The sequence below is a fragment of the Grammomys surdaster genome, unplaced genomic scaffold (assembly GCF_004785775.1).
Source record: "Grammomys surdaster isolate TR1022 unplaced genomic scaffold, NIH_TR_1.0 125603, whole genome shotgun sequence".
NCBI classification, from domain to species: domain Eukaryota; kingdom Metazoa; phylum Chordata; class Mammalia; order Rodentia; family Muridae; genus Grammomys; species Grammomys surdaster.
In genome coordinates this window covers 1,416,527-1,432,237 of record NW_021620446.1, presented here as the reverse complement: position 1 = coordinate 1,432,237, position 15,711 = coordinate 1,416,527, and the positions used below count along the sequence as shown (strand labels likewise).

At 48.2% G+C, this 15,711-nt stretch overlaps 1 protein-coding gene and 1 pseudogene across 1 annotated transcript; both read right to left on the bottom strand.

Moving 5' to 3' along the window:
* Positions 1 to 257: 257 nt before the first annotated feature.
* Positions 258 to 1,418, bottom strand: LOC114638458 (annotated as a pseudogene).
* Positions 1,419 to 6,145: 4,727 nt separating this feature from the next.
* LOC114638457 (keratin-associated protein 5-1-like) lies at positions 6,146 to 14,994 on the bottom strand. The gene is made up of 4 exons (XM_028786897.1): positions 14,958 to 14,994; positions 14,291 to 14,882; positions 6,723 to 6,815; positions 6,146 to 6,665 (listed from the first exon to the last, which is right to left on the bottom strand). The coding sequence occupies exons 1-4, from the start codon at positions 14,992 to 14,994 to the stop codon at positions 6,146 to 6,148; spliced, it is 1,242 nt and encodes a 413-aa protein (XP_028642730.1).
* Between the last annotated feature and the right edge of the window lie 717 nt (positions 14,995 to 15,711).

Here is a 15,711-nt window from a genome sequence, read left to right as displayed (position 1 = left end):
TAGAAATCAAATCACTCATAGACAACCTTAGGAAAGTGAAAAGTAATTAATTACCCTAACCATAAAGTCTCCCTCCTCTATTCCCATGTGGAGGCATTCACTTCTCCTGCAATAATCCTAAGTATCACGTGGGTTTTTCTCTTTCAAGAACAGTGTTGGAATCAGCATGCTGGAAGCTTTGGGGCAAACAGGCCGTTTCAAGCCCACATTATCCATCAGGCTGGTCTTTCCTGTTCTCAATCTGCACACCCAAAGTGCTAGAAGTTTCTAGAGAGGGCTACTGGGGGAGAGGCAACCTGGCTCCCTGCTGAGGGGTGGGCAGGGAAGGCCCCCCCCCACAGTGGAATTCTCTTTAGATTGATCACTCTGTGAGGTAGAGACTTCCTGTCAGAGAGGAGCACCTTGGCTGTGTGGCTTGGTTTTCAGCGCTCTGGGCATCAGAGGAAGCAGGAGCATGTCCAGATGCCCCTGTGGCCATAGAGCACTCGCTGCCTTTCCACAGCTGTCTCTTTGAGAGCAGTGTGCCGTATCCTGAGAGGAGATCTGGGCAGCAATGGCAGGTGACACCTTACTGAAGCAGAGTTCTTGAGTTTAATTTGGGTACTTGTGGAAGAGCCCAAAAATCTAGCTGGCTGAGGACCAGTCTTAAAGTTTACCCCTTCATCTTCTTCACCAAGGGTTATCAGCCATCTCTTTCAAATTGGGGCCACATGACTCAGGCTTCCATGTAAATGTCACTCTCCTGAAGTCTAGAAGAGGCACACACACCAGTAGCTTAAACCCTGACCTTCCCAAGCATCTAAGGCATCCATCATTTTCTTCAGCTCGGCTCCTGAGTAATAGCTCCAAATGTACTGACCAGTATTCCCTGCCTCTCTTTTGAAAATGCTTTCACTATGAGTTCTTCCTCCCAGCTGCTTATCAATGGCATCTGTCCCATCAGTTTCTGCAGCAGAGATACCAATACTTCTATTCTCACAGCTTGCACCAGATGTGTTAGAATAGTGGAGAACTCAAACTGTTGGTTTATTGCAAACTAAGCCGTAGGAATCACAGACATCTGGTGAAGCCTTAAAGAATATGTCTCAATCTCGCTGGTCAAGTAGTCAGACAGGCTATCTGGGTAAGGGATGCCAAAGTAGTCAGTCTTTTCCCGCAGGATGGCTTGAGTCTGCTCATGGGGCAGGGGAGATTATGAACCACCCCATGGAGGTAGTCCCAATGTATTTGAATGGATGTTTATCCTGGTCAATAACACATGCCCTGGATTTATCTGTTTTTAGAGGGAAATTACCACTAAACATAGATGCCTGCATAGAGACTTTAAAGCAGCACAAAGACTTCTGCTGGGCTGTGTAAAAGCAGCCACCCATGGCCAGGCTGTAGACATCTAGCACTTCTGCTTCATGGCCTGCCATCATTCTCTCTGACATCAAAAATTTGCCTTAAAGCATTCAGAAACTTTGGAACAATCACAGTCCCAGACCTTATCGGCTACCAGCTGGAGACTGCAGCCAAGGCCAGCTCCTGTGATGGCACTCCTCAAATGTGCCCACTGAGGCCTCTGTTGGTTGAAGGCAGGGCTCCTGCACAGCCATCTGTATCAAGCCATCTAAACGTCGAGGATGTCTGCTGTGTCAGACACAGCAGGATCTGACTCAGAAAGTCTGAGAGGAGGGATGGGAGTACCACCTCCACTTTGAGAAACACAGCTCAGCAGATCAAAATCCTGAACAGTGGAGGTCACCAAGATCTTCCTGGGCCAGGGGACTCTAACTGGGTCCACACAGAACCCTGGTGTCCAGGGTGCCTGTGCCAACAGAGAGGCCAGCTGTGGCCTCCCTCAGGATGACCCCCAGGCTTTAGAGCCTGCCAGTTACCCAGTAGATGTTTCTTCCACGCCAGTGGGCATAGCAGTGACTGCTTACCTGACCTGCAGCCACCAGGCCCTTTCTTATCTGATTTTTAATCCCATTAAATTGACAAGCAAGCTTGACCATCACACCCACCCACCCCAACATCTGAGGTCAGCACCAGTGAGTACGTATCTGTACAGAGAACCATTAGCTCCTGAAACGCCCCCCCCACCCCATCTAAACCACCCAGAACAGACTCTGGCAGGATCCACCTTGGACCATGCTGCCAATGCGCTATGGCATAGGGGGCAGAAGATGACATTTACAGGCACTCTCATTCCCAAAGAGGAGATGATAGAAGAAATCAAAGAGAAACCTATCAGCAAGTCTGAGATCCTGCCAGGCAAGTTTAATTAGGGACTAGGGTTTTGGGTAAGAACTCTACAGCTTGGTACCCTGTCTTGTAGACCACAAAGGTCTCATTGGATACCAGGCCACCCTCAAGTCCCCTTTCTCTCTCCGAAGGGCAGTATCCTAGCAACTCATGAGTCTTATCAGCCCATTCCTTACCTGGAAAGTACAGATATCCCCACTTTATTTTTCTTTGTCTAAGTTGCCTTTCTATTGCCATGGTAAAATGTCACCATCAGAGTAACTTACAGAAGAGTTTATTTGGGATTGTATCCCAGAGAGATAAGTTCCCATGATGAAGGTAAGGAATAGAAGGAAACAGCAGGCATGGCTGTAGCTGCAGGAAGCCGAGAGCTCACACAAGAAACAGAAAGAACCATTGAAAATGGCCCAAATCTTTACACTGTATAAACTTATCTTTAGTGACCCTTTCTCTCAATGAGGCCACGCCTCCCATGCCTCCCTATAGAACATCACTGACTGGGGACCAAGTGATCAAATCTGTGAACCCGGGAGAGCAGGAGGAAGCATTTCTCACTCAAAACATCACACTTTCACCCCTCCTACCGTGAATGGCTCTGGAATCACGTGGATTTCTCATGCATATCACAGGAACTCACATCACGAAGGAGACAAAGTCTTGGGTCATTCTCTAATGCCTCGTCTCTGTCCCAGGCTGCTTCTGAGAAGGCTGACCAGCTCTGTGCATCGCATGCCCCATCACACAAGTCAGCAGTTGATTAGGCTGTCTCTGCAGGACACGCTTTTTTAACAAGAGAAATCACAGAGCAGCATCTTTTGCAATCTTGATAGGCTGTGTTTGGCTTACTGATGCCTTCCTCAACGGTCTCTTTCACCTCTTGCAAGCAGAAAAAGAAAACAGGCCACATCTCTAATACTTGGCTTGGAAATATCCTCAGCTAAATATCTACATTAACCACTTACACAATTTGCTGTTTGACCTTGGCACCAGGTCCACCTGCATATAGCAAGGTTGCCTGCCCTCTGGTTTCTAATAACTACCGTTTCCTTCTCAGACCTCTTTGGAAGAATCCTTGATACCCATCAACAATCTATTCTGGGCTTTATGGTCTTTTCTGTGATGTATCTCAATGTGTTCCCATGCCTGATTACCTAAATCCAAGATTCTGACGTGTGGTTAAGTACTGTCTTAGCTGCATTTGCATGTTCATGTGTTCCAGTACCATCCAAGCAGCCCTCTGCTCCCAGATACCAAAGTTTCCGTTTGTTTTCCATGATCCCTGAACAAGTGACCCCAGCATAGCACTTTGTGTCTTTTGATATTTTCTCCTAAATTCTGGTGACCGAAATCTGAAATTGAGGGTTAGCAGGGTCCCTTCTGCTGGAGAACACAGGGTCATTCCATGTGATTGACATTTCCTGACTTGTGATCAATGACTGCAATTTGCCTCCTCAGCCACACAGTATGCTCTCCCACATGTCTGTCTGTTTATCTGTCTGTCCATCTGTCCATCTGTGCTCTCTATAAAAGTTCTTATTATGGCATGTGGAGACCACGCAGATAAACTAGGGACCTCTCTGCACCTTAAGACGTTAATTTTGTCTGCAAAGACCGTTTCTCACAGTAATGTCATTTGTTCTTTGCTAGATAAGGTGACAGTCACAAATCACATATATTGGGAAGTGTGCAACCCATAATGATGGACCAGAGCAGAGAGAACTCACTATAGCTCAGCAGAGGTTCTGTCTGTCCTCTGGTACTTCAGCACCACATCGCAGGGGTCCATTTCTTGCATGGTTCCAGTGGATTGTGTCATGAGGCAAGTTCTCTAAAGGATACAAGGAGATGACTGGTGAAAGAGGAAGAAACTGTGGTACTCTGCAGTTCATATCTGTGGTTGCCAACTCACCCTGAGGCCTACACACATGGTCTCTAACCTGCTTGCCCACTCCTGTGGTTCATACCTGTAGCTACTGACCTGACACGTGGTCATCAGCCTGCTTACTTCCCTGTAGCTCACACATACGTTCATCATGCTCAGACAGGGTTGCTGACCTACCCACTCACTTGGCCTGTAGTTTTGTACACATACACACAGTCCTATCGACTCAGCTTTGCTGCTGTGGGTCAGGAGCTAAAGGTTTACTTGTCTAGCTTCCCTGACCCCTGGCCAAGAGTGTGCATCCAGATCTGTCTCAAGGATCCCTCCCTTTCACAGAAACCTCATCCCCAATAGAAGTGGACACATGCCTCAGTCCATCCTCGTGGGCCTCCAGTTCATGTGTGTGGGCTTGGCCTCTGATCCTGGTTTCCTAACCACCTACGTGTAGACTTCAGAGTCCCACAACAGATGAGGACATAGATTCAGAGAAACTGCCTAACTGGTGCCTAGAACATGTAAGTCAACTCTGTACCACCCACACCACATTAAAATCATGTGTGTGACTTATGTGGGCAGTGTACATATACTTATGGTATGTGAAGAATGGTGTGCGTGTATATATTTGTGTATATGGTGTTCATGATGCAATATGCTCACATACACAGTGTGCTTACATGCATGTATAGTTTGTATAGGTATAAAAAGAGTAGATCCATTATGCACAGTGTATTTGTAGCAGATACAAAGTGTACATGGCTGTACATATAGTGTACTCTCATATGCATACACAGTGTATACATAGCGTGTGTATATATACAGTGTGTGTAGGTGCAGGCACCTCATATTCCCTGTTTTTTAACTGTTTCCCCATTCCTCCCTGCCTTGTTTTTGAAGGCTGACCTTCTGCCTTCAGTTCCTAGCTGATGCCCATCTGTAGAGCTGTCTGGACCCCTTCTCCACAGAACTTCCAACTTGAGGGTCAGAATCCATACTTGATCATGTCTCCCTGTCCCTTGCTACAGGCTTCTTGGCAACCTTGCATGAGTTTCAGATCAGTTTTCAGGACATCTTGCTGTGATACCCAAGGCTCTTAGGACCTAGAGAACAGAAAGTATTTCAAGCTTGTTTCCTGGCTCTCCCATAACCAGCAAGGCAGGTTCCTGTATTAAATGCTTTGAACAGGCCGACCCCTTAAAAGCCCCAAGAGCCCCCAGCCACTCTCCATGCTGAAGTCCTCTGAAGCTCAGCCCTGATTTTGCAAGTGTACAGCTAAGCTAGGCCATATTGTGCCTGTATTGTGCACTCTTTGTTGTCTCTTTTTCCAGATTCTCAAAGTTACCCAAGACTGAAGCCACTGCCTTGGTTCTCCACTGCCCTGTGCTGGCTGTGCTCAGGTTGGTTTCACGAGCAGGTTGGACAGAATGATGCACACTGTACTAGGGACTAATACAGAAGGTTCAGAGACGGACTGGGCAGAAGATGTGTAAGGGAACATATTGCTGGTCAGTAACAAGAATAAAGAACAACATGAGAAATACCGCGGGCAGAGAATGTTTATTGAAGGAAGTTTGTATCAAAGGCACAATGTGCTCACCCAGACACAGAAATCAGAAAGATCAGAAACCCAGAGGAGGTCATGTAGAGATGGGCCTGGCCAGGCCAGTGCTTGATGGAAAGGAGTTCACAGCTTCCTGGGACCCCAGGTTGTGATCTCCATAGTTTGCCACCTACCTGTGGACTTGATGTAACCTCCAGGTGAGGCCAGGTGCCAAGGAGGTCAGAGTCTTGGAGACTGGAGAGAAGGAAGTGGATGAAGATCTGATCCACTGAGTGTGGATCAGAGGAGTGAGGAGTGAGCTTCCAGCAAGAGAAGTTCTTCTCTGCCCCAGGACACACCCCTCAGTCTGGAGATTCAGCTTCAAGACCAAAGAATGAAGACCCAGGGTTAAACTTGCCCAGGGCTGCTGCTCCTGTGCCTGTCTGGAGAGAGCTAGTCTGCAGGATTAGTTAACCTCAGATCTTGCACTGGCAGCACACAGGGGCACAGCAGCTGGACTGACAGCAAGAAGACCCACAACCTGAAGAGCAACAAGGCTTGCAGCAGCTGGACTGACAGCAGCAGGGCTTGCAGCAGCTAGACTGACAGCAGCAGGGCTTACAGCAGCTGGACTGACAGCAAGAAGACCCACAACCTGAAGAGCAACAAGGTTTGCAGCAGCTGGACTGGCAGCAGCAGGGCTTGCAGCAACTGGATTGACAGCAGCTGGATTTACAGCCCCCACAGGAACCACAGCTTCCCTTGCAGTCCCCACAGGAACCACAGCCTCCCTTGCAGCCCCCACAGGAACCACAGCCTCCCTTGCAGCCCCCACAGGAGCCACAGCCTCCCTTGCAGCCCCCACAGCTGGAGCAGGAACAGACAGGCACACAGCAGCACACAGGCTTACAGCAGCACACAGGCTTGCAGCAACTGGATCCACAGCCTCCACAGCCTGAGCCACAGCCCCCACAGCTGGAGCCACAGCCTCCACAGCTGGAACCAGAACAGGTAGGGACACAGCAGCACACAGGCTTACAGCAGCAAACAGGCTTGCAACAGCTGGAGCCACAGCCCCCACAGCTGGAGCCACAGCCCCCACAGCTGGAGCCACAGCCTCCTGAACAGCCACAGCAGGTCATGGTTCTGGTGTTTGGTTGAGGATGGAATAGGTCAGAGGAGCAAGTGGAGAGGAAGTGTGCAGGTGTGGAGCCTCCTCAGCCTGAGGTCTTTATATCCTTGTTCTAGGTGACTGATTGGTCCGAGGTTTCTTCCTTATGTCTATTTTTATACCCTCCACAGGGACATTGCTGTGATTTAAAATAAACACAAACATTGCTATACCCTGTGACATACTTCCTACACATACTGCTCTCTTCCCTAAGCCTTCAATGCTCTGATTTGAGGTTCTGTGCATTGCTGGGTGGCATAAATGAATTCTCTACAGTTTGAAGCTCCTGGGGAGAATCTACACAGGTGGGAAGATACCACTCAAAGTTCTCCTGTGGTCACTCTCCATCCATTTTCTTCACCTTTGAAGTTCAGAATTACCTGTCAGGAAATTGCTCACACTGTTCAATAGCATCCTTCCTTAGAGGGTAAGTATCCATCCAACCTGGTTATTAAGGCACTACAGGCCTTTCATGCTGGGTCTCACACTACCTCTTCATAACCTTGTGCTTCTTTAAAAGTCACATTTTCTAGACACTACTAGCTTATAAGCTTTGTATAAAATAGTTTCTTTGTATTCCTCTGTACAGGGGATAATGGTCCTCAAAGAAGCCACAGGTTGCCAAATGAAAAGCCCACTGCCAGTTGTTGAATTCTTCTCTTTGAGCTCTTGGTCCAAAGTGTCTGGAGACACCCCACCCCATAGACAAGGATGTAGTGGGTTGGTCTGCTGCTGCTTGTATTGTAGTGCTAAATATTAACTCCTAAGGCCTGACTACCCCCGGGAAGGAGAGAATCTGCATGCACAATAGGACCTTGCTCCTTAATTTAAAAACTATTGGTTAAATAAAGATGCTGACAGCCAATAGTTGGGCAGAAGAGACATAGGTGGGGTTTGAGGTTCCAGACCTGGGAGTCTGAGGAGACCATCAAAAGAAGCAAGGAAGATGGAGAGAGGAGAAAACATCATGGGGTAAGAACTTAAAATAATCACCATGCATACTGGCTAACTGGAGTTAAGAGCAGCCCTGTTAAAACATGGCAAATCACACAGTGGAGTTATTGGCAGGGAAATAATCATAAGAGCATAGAGGATAGATATCTGCCCAGTTCTAGTGTTGATTAAGGCTTGTTATAAATATAAAGGTTGTGTGTGTGTGTGTGTGTGTGTGTGTGTGTGTGTGTGTGTGTGTTTTATTCAGGAACTGAATATCAAAGGCAGAGTAGAAGCCCCGGATTGAGGTTAAATATTTCTACAACACAAGTATAAGCTATTGTCAACGTTCTTGGTTGCTCACAAGAATTTGATGGTTAAGAGCCTGTTCCTGAAGACACCACATACACTGTTAGTATAATACAGAGAAACCAAGCTGCTGCTGACCTAGAGGCTTCCTTCTTGATGGTTAAGTTTCTTAGTATTGGAAAGTCGGACACTCCTACTGCACAAAATGACAGGAAGGATCCAGAGTCAGAAGAATATGATGAACCAGAAGTACACAAAGTAAAACAACTCTCTGTGGAGCATGGGGCAAAGTTAGCAAGAAGCTCTGAGGATGGGAAAGTGAGGTTATGTAAATCTCTGGCCACCATGAAACATCTTAGGAAGTGCAGATTGTTGAGAGATCAAGCAGCCATATGTATCCCAGACCCAGGGCAACTATGAGGGTGTTGCTATCGTGGTATCAGAGCCATTTTGGCTGTGGCCACATGAGTGTTAACATATCTTAGCTACCTCTGGGTGTGAGCACAGCCATAACTGGGGCATATGTCCCCAGAGGACTGAGAGTCTACCCATCCTAAGCCAAATGTTTCCATATACTCCCAGGTAAAGTGAAAGAAGTCAGGAAGGAAGTGGGGAGTGAAGGAGGGAGGGATCAAGGGAAGGAGGAGAGGAAGGAAGAAAGGTGGGAGCGGAAAATTGGCTGTTGAGACATGGATTTTTTCAAATATCCCCAGAATTAATAGAATTTAAGAGATCAAAAATATAAGTTTACCTTTTAACTAGCAGCTCTCTGTTGTCAATGAGTATCAGATTCTGGCAGGTATCTGACAAGATTACCAGGTTCTTGTGTACTGCAATAAGAAGTTGAATGGACATCTGCTGTGGGTTGGGGCAGTCGCTGAGGTATGCCCTCCTTCACTCCCTCCTCACCATCTCCAACAGTAGGGAAAGCTGTTCCCGGGGGTCATGAGACCCTGAGAGTGGAAGAGCTGCCCCTTGCAGAGTAGAAACTGTACCTCCCCTGGGTAGCACAGTAGAGCTGGCCCAAGTGGTGAGGTCGTGGGTGAACTGCCCCAACCCAAGGGCATGAGCACAGGAGAGCTAGCCATGCCACTCACTGGCTGTAGCACTCAGGAGAGTGGGTCCTGCATCTCACTGAGCAACACCATGCACCTGATCCTGATGGCAAAGGCACAGGTGAGCCATCCCCCAGGGTTTGAGAGCGGGAGAGCTGACTCAGTCCCTCGCAGGCTGGAGCACTTGGAAGAGTGGACCTCCACCCCAACTGGGCAACACAGTGTAGCTGGTTCTGGAGGTGTGGATGTGGGTGAGCCAGCCCTGAGGGCATGAGAGCAGGAGAGCTAACCCAGCCGGTTGTAGCATTGAGTGAGTTTGCCCAAGCAGTGCTGAAGCACTCCCCCTGGTGGTGCTCCAGTGAGAGCCAGCCGGCTGACCAACTCAGCTGCCACACAGGCCCAGATATAGGGCTTTGAGTTGGTTCACACTTAAATCTACATCATTTGTGAACTGTTGGGTGTATGAACGACCCGGTCCTGCTGATTCAAAACTTCAGGATCTCCATGACACAGGGCAACAACAGGATAACCCTGAGGAGTCCCAGTGAGGATCCCATATGATGGTGTCACAGAAGCCAGAGACCTCAAACCAGACTCCTTGTAAAGAACATTTGCAAGTGAAGATGTGTGGCAAGAGGGGTGTACTGTGGGACACACTACACACTACACACTACACACTACACACTACACACTACAGCTTCCATGATGAGCTGCTTTCTATGCTTTGTTTGTTTGTCTGTGTGCTTTTTTAGTAGGTGGGGGGAGGTTGCAAGGGTAGAGGGAAAATAAGTGGGACTGGGGTGCATGGGGTGAAACTCATAAAGAAGAAATAAAAAATTAAAGGAACTGAATGGAGACGTGTGTAGTGGTTAGAAGTAGGGATAATTCATTAAGGAAAAGTGCACTTCCAAGGGGAAATGAGGGAAGGAGCTGGGATATAGGCTGGAAACTCAGGGTGCCCACTCTCCTCAGCCTGGGACCTTCCAAGGTTTTTGTATGGCCTATGATTTTTTCTGCATTGTTACATGTTAGCCTCTGGTGGGGAATTTTTAGTCTTCCTTTATGCCAACTGGTTTCCTTCACGTGTTTATTTATAAATGTACCCTTTTCATAATTTTTAGAAATTATGTATTTAATGTGCATGGATGTGTGTGTGTGTGTGTGTGTGTGTGTGTGTATACCACTTGTGTGCCTGGTTGCCTGTGGGGACCAGACAAGGTTGTTAGATGTCTTGAGACTGGAGTTATAGATGATTGTAAGCTGTCTTGTGGGTGTTGGAAATCAAACCTTGGTTCTCTGTAAAAGCAACCAGTGCTCTTAACTGCAGAGCTGTCTCTCTATATCCTTTCATACAGTAGTTTTGTAGAGATTTCTTTATCTTTATGTATGTGTTTGTGTACATGTGCACTGTGCATACATATGCACTGGTGCCCCCCCAGAAGACAGAGCTGGCTTCGGCTGGAGTTACAGGCAGTTGTGAGCAGCCTGATGTGAGAGCTGTGAACTGAACTCAGGTATTCTAGAAGAGCAGTGTGTGCTCTTTGCCACTGAACCATCTCTCTCAGGTGATAAATTTGACTTCACTCTTTCACCTCACTTTCCTGTTTCACACCTCCTCCTGGGAACTGTGGATCCAGAAGTCTTTGGGGGAAGCTGAAGGATAATGAGTTGCCTCCTTTCATGCTGATGAAAGGTGCGGTCCCTGCTAAGGGTCTTGGTTATCTACTGTTGCTATTGTCTGAGTTAACAACTTCTGTAGGTATGACTGTTCTGACCTCTAGATCAGCACACTAACCTCTCTTGAATGCCACCATCTGTACATCCCACTGGTGCTATGAATATAACATGTCTTTCCTGTAACAGCAAAATTGTGAAAATGATTCACATTGTATATCAATTCTCCTTATGTATGAATGGAATTTGTGGTATGAAGGGACTGCACCCATGGAATGATGGCCTGTCAGAAAGGGGTGTTTGTAGGTATAATTAAGACCCTTTGTTAGTGGCTCTGACCCAAAAGGACATTGTCCTGTGCAATCCCAGACTAATCATGTGAGTTCTAAAATAGGTGTATTAGTTGGCAGTGTTTAGGAAAACAGGATTAGAATAACATGTGTTTGTCATAAAGGGGAATTTATTGAATTGGCTTATTGTGGGAAGCGGCTCCACCGGTGCCATTATAAGATGGCACTTGACAAAAGGCCAGCCAGGATGACTGGGCACTGCTTGAGAGAAAAACAACTCCATATATGGAAAACTTGCGCTAAGAGGTGTGGTTGCCCGATCATCCTGCCTCATGTCATACGGTGTGACCAATTACCAGTGTTCTCGTGGCAGTTACTGATAGGAGCGAGGCAAAGCTTTAAGGGGCTACAGGTGGTGGTGTGGGTGGCTGCTGGCAGCACGCAAGAAACTTACAATACAAGGGTTGCTGAATAAACTGCTCGAAGAAGAACACTATTGTCGTTGCCTTATTCCGCTGGTCGGACACTGGGGAGCGGCAGCTTATACCACAAGGGCTGGATAATTCAATAATGGCCGTCTGCATGCTGGAGAGGCAGAGAGCCTGGTAGCTGGTCGGCCCAAGATGTTAGGGTTAGGGTTAGGGTTAGGGTTAGGGAACAAGCAGAACAAGGGAGACCAATTGATAGAGCCTCAGTCAGGTGGTGAAGGCCTGGAGTCTCCCTGAAGAGTCACTTGTGTTGAGTCCATGGTGAAAGTCTGAAGAACCTGGAGTCTGGCCATGGCAATGGCAGCTATGGATGAACTCAGTGAGGGAGAAGTCGGAGCTTGCACACATGCATGTGTACACACACTGATTCCCTCTTCTTTCTCCCCCTTCCATTAAAACCTGGAGCCCACTGAACAGTAGCATGCACATTCAGGCCATGTCTTTCTCCTCCCCCTTCATTACTCCAGATCAACCCTCTCTTCAAACTTCCCTGTGTCTCACTTAGCCTGAGCATCTGAATCCAGACCACCAATATACACCATCCCAAGGGCCTTGAAGAGAGATGTCAGAGAGACACTGCAACCAAAGAAGATGTTGAGAATGGCTAACAAGACAAGGACCCTTCAGCTGATGAGGAGGGTCACTGGCAGACAACTCTCAGGAAAATGAGGAACTTGATACTATAACAGATAACTCTTTAAAGAACACATGTAGGAGAGGGCTCTGAGCTCTGGGTGGGACCCCGAGCACAAGGTACACCTCAGCAGTGACTTTAGTGCAGCCTTGGGGAGTGAACACAGTTTACCTCCAATTGGGGTTGAGAAACACAGACTCTAAGAGATTAAAATGCATGTGGTTTGAAGTCTGAGTTTGTAATTGGTTCTGTTAATCAGCAACGGGGACTACACAGGCCAGAAGCCTTCATGCTATATACACTGAGCCAGGAAGTTTTCTGAACCCACCACCCAAACTGAGAGAGAGACACTGATCCTTAAGCCAGCAGCCACATAATATGTGAGCTCAGCTGTCCCACTTCCAGGCCTCTGTGTTTGGTTAATCTTTTAACAATTCCCAAATAGAGAAGGAGCCTCCAGACTCACCCTCACTTAGTATCATTTAAATAACCAAACCCCAGCAGCCTTCTGCATGCTCCTTCGTTCCTCCCAGTACAGTTCCTCAAGCCATGGTTTCAGTGGTACTGATTCTGTCCCATGTCCTTCATACATGCCTATGTATCTGTATGTTCCATACTGCATGGTTCAGGCATTTCATCTTTACCCAGTGTCTTAGTTAGGGTTTTACTGTTGTGAACAGACATCATAACCAAGGTAACTCTTATACAGGACAATATTTAATTGGAGCTGGCTTACAGGTTCAGAGGTTCCATCTACTATCATCAAGGTGGGAGCATGGCAGTGTCCAGGTAGACATGGGGTTGGAGAAGCTGAGAGTTCCACCTCTTATTCCAAGGGCAGCTAGGAGAAGACTGGCTTCCAGGCAGCTAGGGTGAACATCTTAAAGCCCAAGCCCATAGTGACACACCTACTTCAACAAGGCCACACCTCCTAATGCCACTCCCTGGGCTAAGCATATACAAACCATCACAACCAGCATGGGGATATGGATGTCCCTGTTTTACAGATGGGCATGCAGAGGTGTTAAGAACAGACAACTTGTTAGAGTGTTCATGCATGTGCTCCTGACAACAGAACCCGGGCCCTCCCACCACCCATCCATCAAGCCTGTGAGTGCTCCACCTATCCTCAAACAGGTGTCTCTCTGACTCCTCTACATCTGTATGCGAGGATCACTCACCCTCCTCCCATGTCCATGTGCACAGTCTCCTCTTCCATTCCCAACACTAGCTCCTGAGATGAGTCTTAAAGGTCCTGGTCCCCTTTTGTCCTCTCCTGCTAATCTTCAGTATGACCCCTCAGCTCTTCTTTCCCCGAAACAGAAGTGCCATGATTTCCTGGCAGCTGTGGCCCCAAGGCCTTCCTGGGACATGCCTAGCAGTCATTGTTACTCTTCAAGTAGTTACATAGATATCATGTGGGGGTAGGTGTAAGGGGAAGGTGTCGGTGGGTTCATTTGTTGGGCAGAAGATGGTTTTAAAAAATCACTGTAAGAATTGTATCACATAAACAAGAAGGGTGTTTTTTGTTGTTGTTTATTTAATGTTTTGCAGTGCCCCATTTGGGCCAAATGAAGAAAAGCAAAGCAAAAAGAAAGAGAGAAAGCAGGCATAGAAGCCAGTGGTGAGCATATGGCAGGGCTGACCTTTCTGCTATTGGCATGGAAGAATGGATGGGGCTCTAAGGGGCTTGTGGATATCGAGAAAAGTATTCTTATTCTGAGTGGAATCGAAAAGGATCTGAGTTTTCCATTAGAGGGGATGGGCAGGAGGACTGGGCACTCTTCTGATGCCCAACAAATTGATGTTCAGCTTTGGAGATCAAGAAAAGACCTTCTGGATCACAAAATGAGATTAGAGCTTCAGGATTCTGAGGTGCAATCTAGACTCATCTCCAGAAAGCTCAAATAGATGTGATGATGTGGACCTCTAATCAGAACCTCAAATCTTGCATTGGCAGCAAATGGGAATCGAGCAGCTCGATGGACAGCATGAAGATCCACAACTGAAAGCCAGCAAGGATTGCAGCAGCTGGACTAGCAACAACTGGGCTTACAGCAGCTGGACTGGCAACAGCCTCCCTTGCAGCCTCCACAGGAGCCACATCCCCCACAGGAGCCACAGCCTCCCTTGCAGCCCCCACAGGAACCACAGCCTCCACAAGATCCACAGCATCCACAGGAGCCACAGCCTCCCTTGCAGCCTCCACAAGAGCCACAGCCCCCACAGGAACCACAACCTCCCTTGCAGCCTCCACAGGAACCACAGCCTCCCTTGCAGCCCCCACAGGAACCACAACCTCCCTTGCAGCTTCCACAGGAACCACAGCCTCCACAAGAGCCACAGCCCCCACAGGAACCACAACCTCCCTTGCAGCCTCCACAGGAGCCACAGCCTCCCTTGCAGCCTCCACAGGAACCACAGCCTCCCTTGCAGCCCCCACAGGAACCACAGCCTCCCTTGCAGCCCCCACAGGAGCCACAACCCCCACAGGAACTACAGCCTCCACAGGAGCCACAGCCTCCCTTGCAGCCCCCACAGGAGCCACAGCCTCCCTTGCAGCCTCCACAGCTGGAGCAGGAACAGACAGGCACACAGCAGCACACAGGCTTGCAGCAGCACACAGGCTTACAACAGCTGGATCCGCAGCCCCCACAGCCTGAGCCACAGCCTGAGCCACAGCCTCCACAGCTGGAGCAACAGCCCCCACAGCTGGAGCTACAGCCCCCACAGCTGGAGCCACAGCCTCCTGAACAGCCACAGCAGCTCATGGTTCTGGTGTTTGGTTGGAGGTGGTGCAGGTAAGAAGAGCAGGTGGAGAAGGAGGAATGTGGTGACCTCTCCTCCAGGAACTCTTATATCTCTGTGTGCTGGCTGCCTGGAGCACATGGTCACTTCCTTGTGTGTGTTTAGGAGGGATGCTGGGAAAATCCCATTTGTTCTCTACTGCAAAACAGAAGCCCCATCTTTGGCTCCCCTTGCTCTTTCTTCCCTTGTTGTTCTGTAACCCCCATGTTGATTTTCCTGTCCACTGTGGAGACAGAAGCTTCATGCTCTCAGGATTTTCTAGGCTCCCCTAACACACACACACACACACACACACACACGCATGCACGCGCACACACACACACACAGAGTTTCATGCACATATAGTTTTATTCTATTTGACTCCCACATTGTCCAATTTTGTCATCTCCCATTCCCAATGATTGCCTTCCTCTCCCCAGTTAGTCCCTCTTCTACATTCAGTGTCCATGTGTCCATGTATTTAATCAGGATTGCTTGCATGGGCATGTGTGAGAAGTTATTTACATGAGTTCCGAGGTTCTTTTTGTATGAAACAGACTCTCCTGGAGCTGAAGAGATGGCTCAGCACTTAAGAGCATGGCCTGCTCTTGAAGAGGGCCCTGGTACACTTCCAAGCACCCACACGGCAGCTCACAACCACTTGTAACTCTAGTTTCAGGGTATCTGATGCACTCATCTCA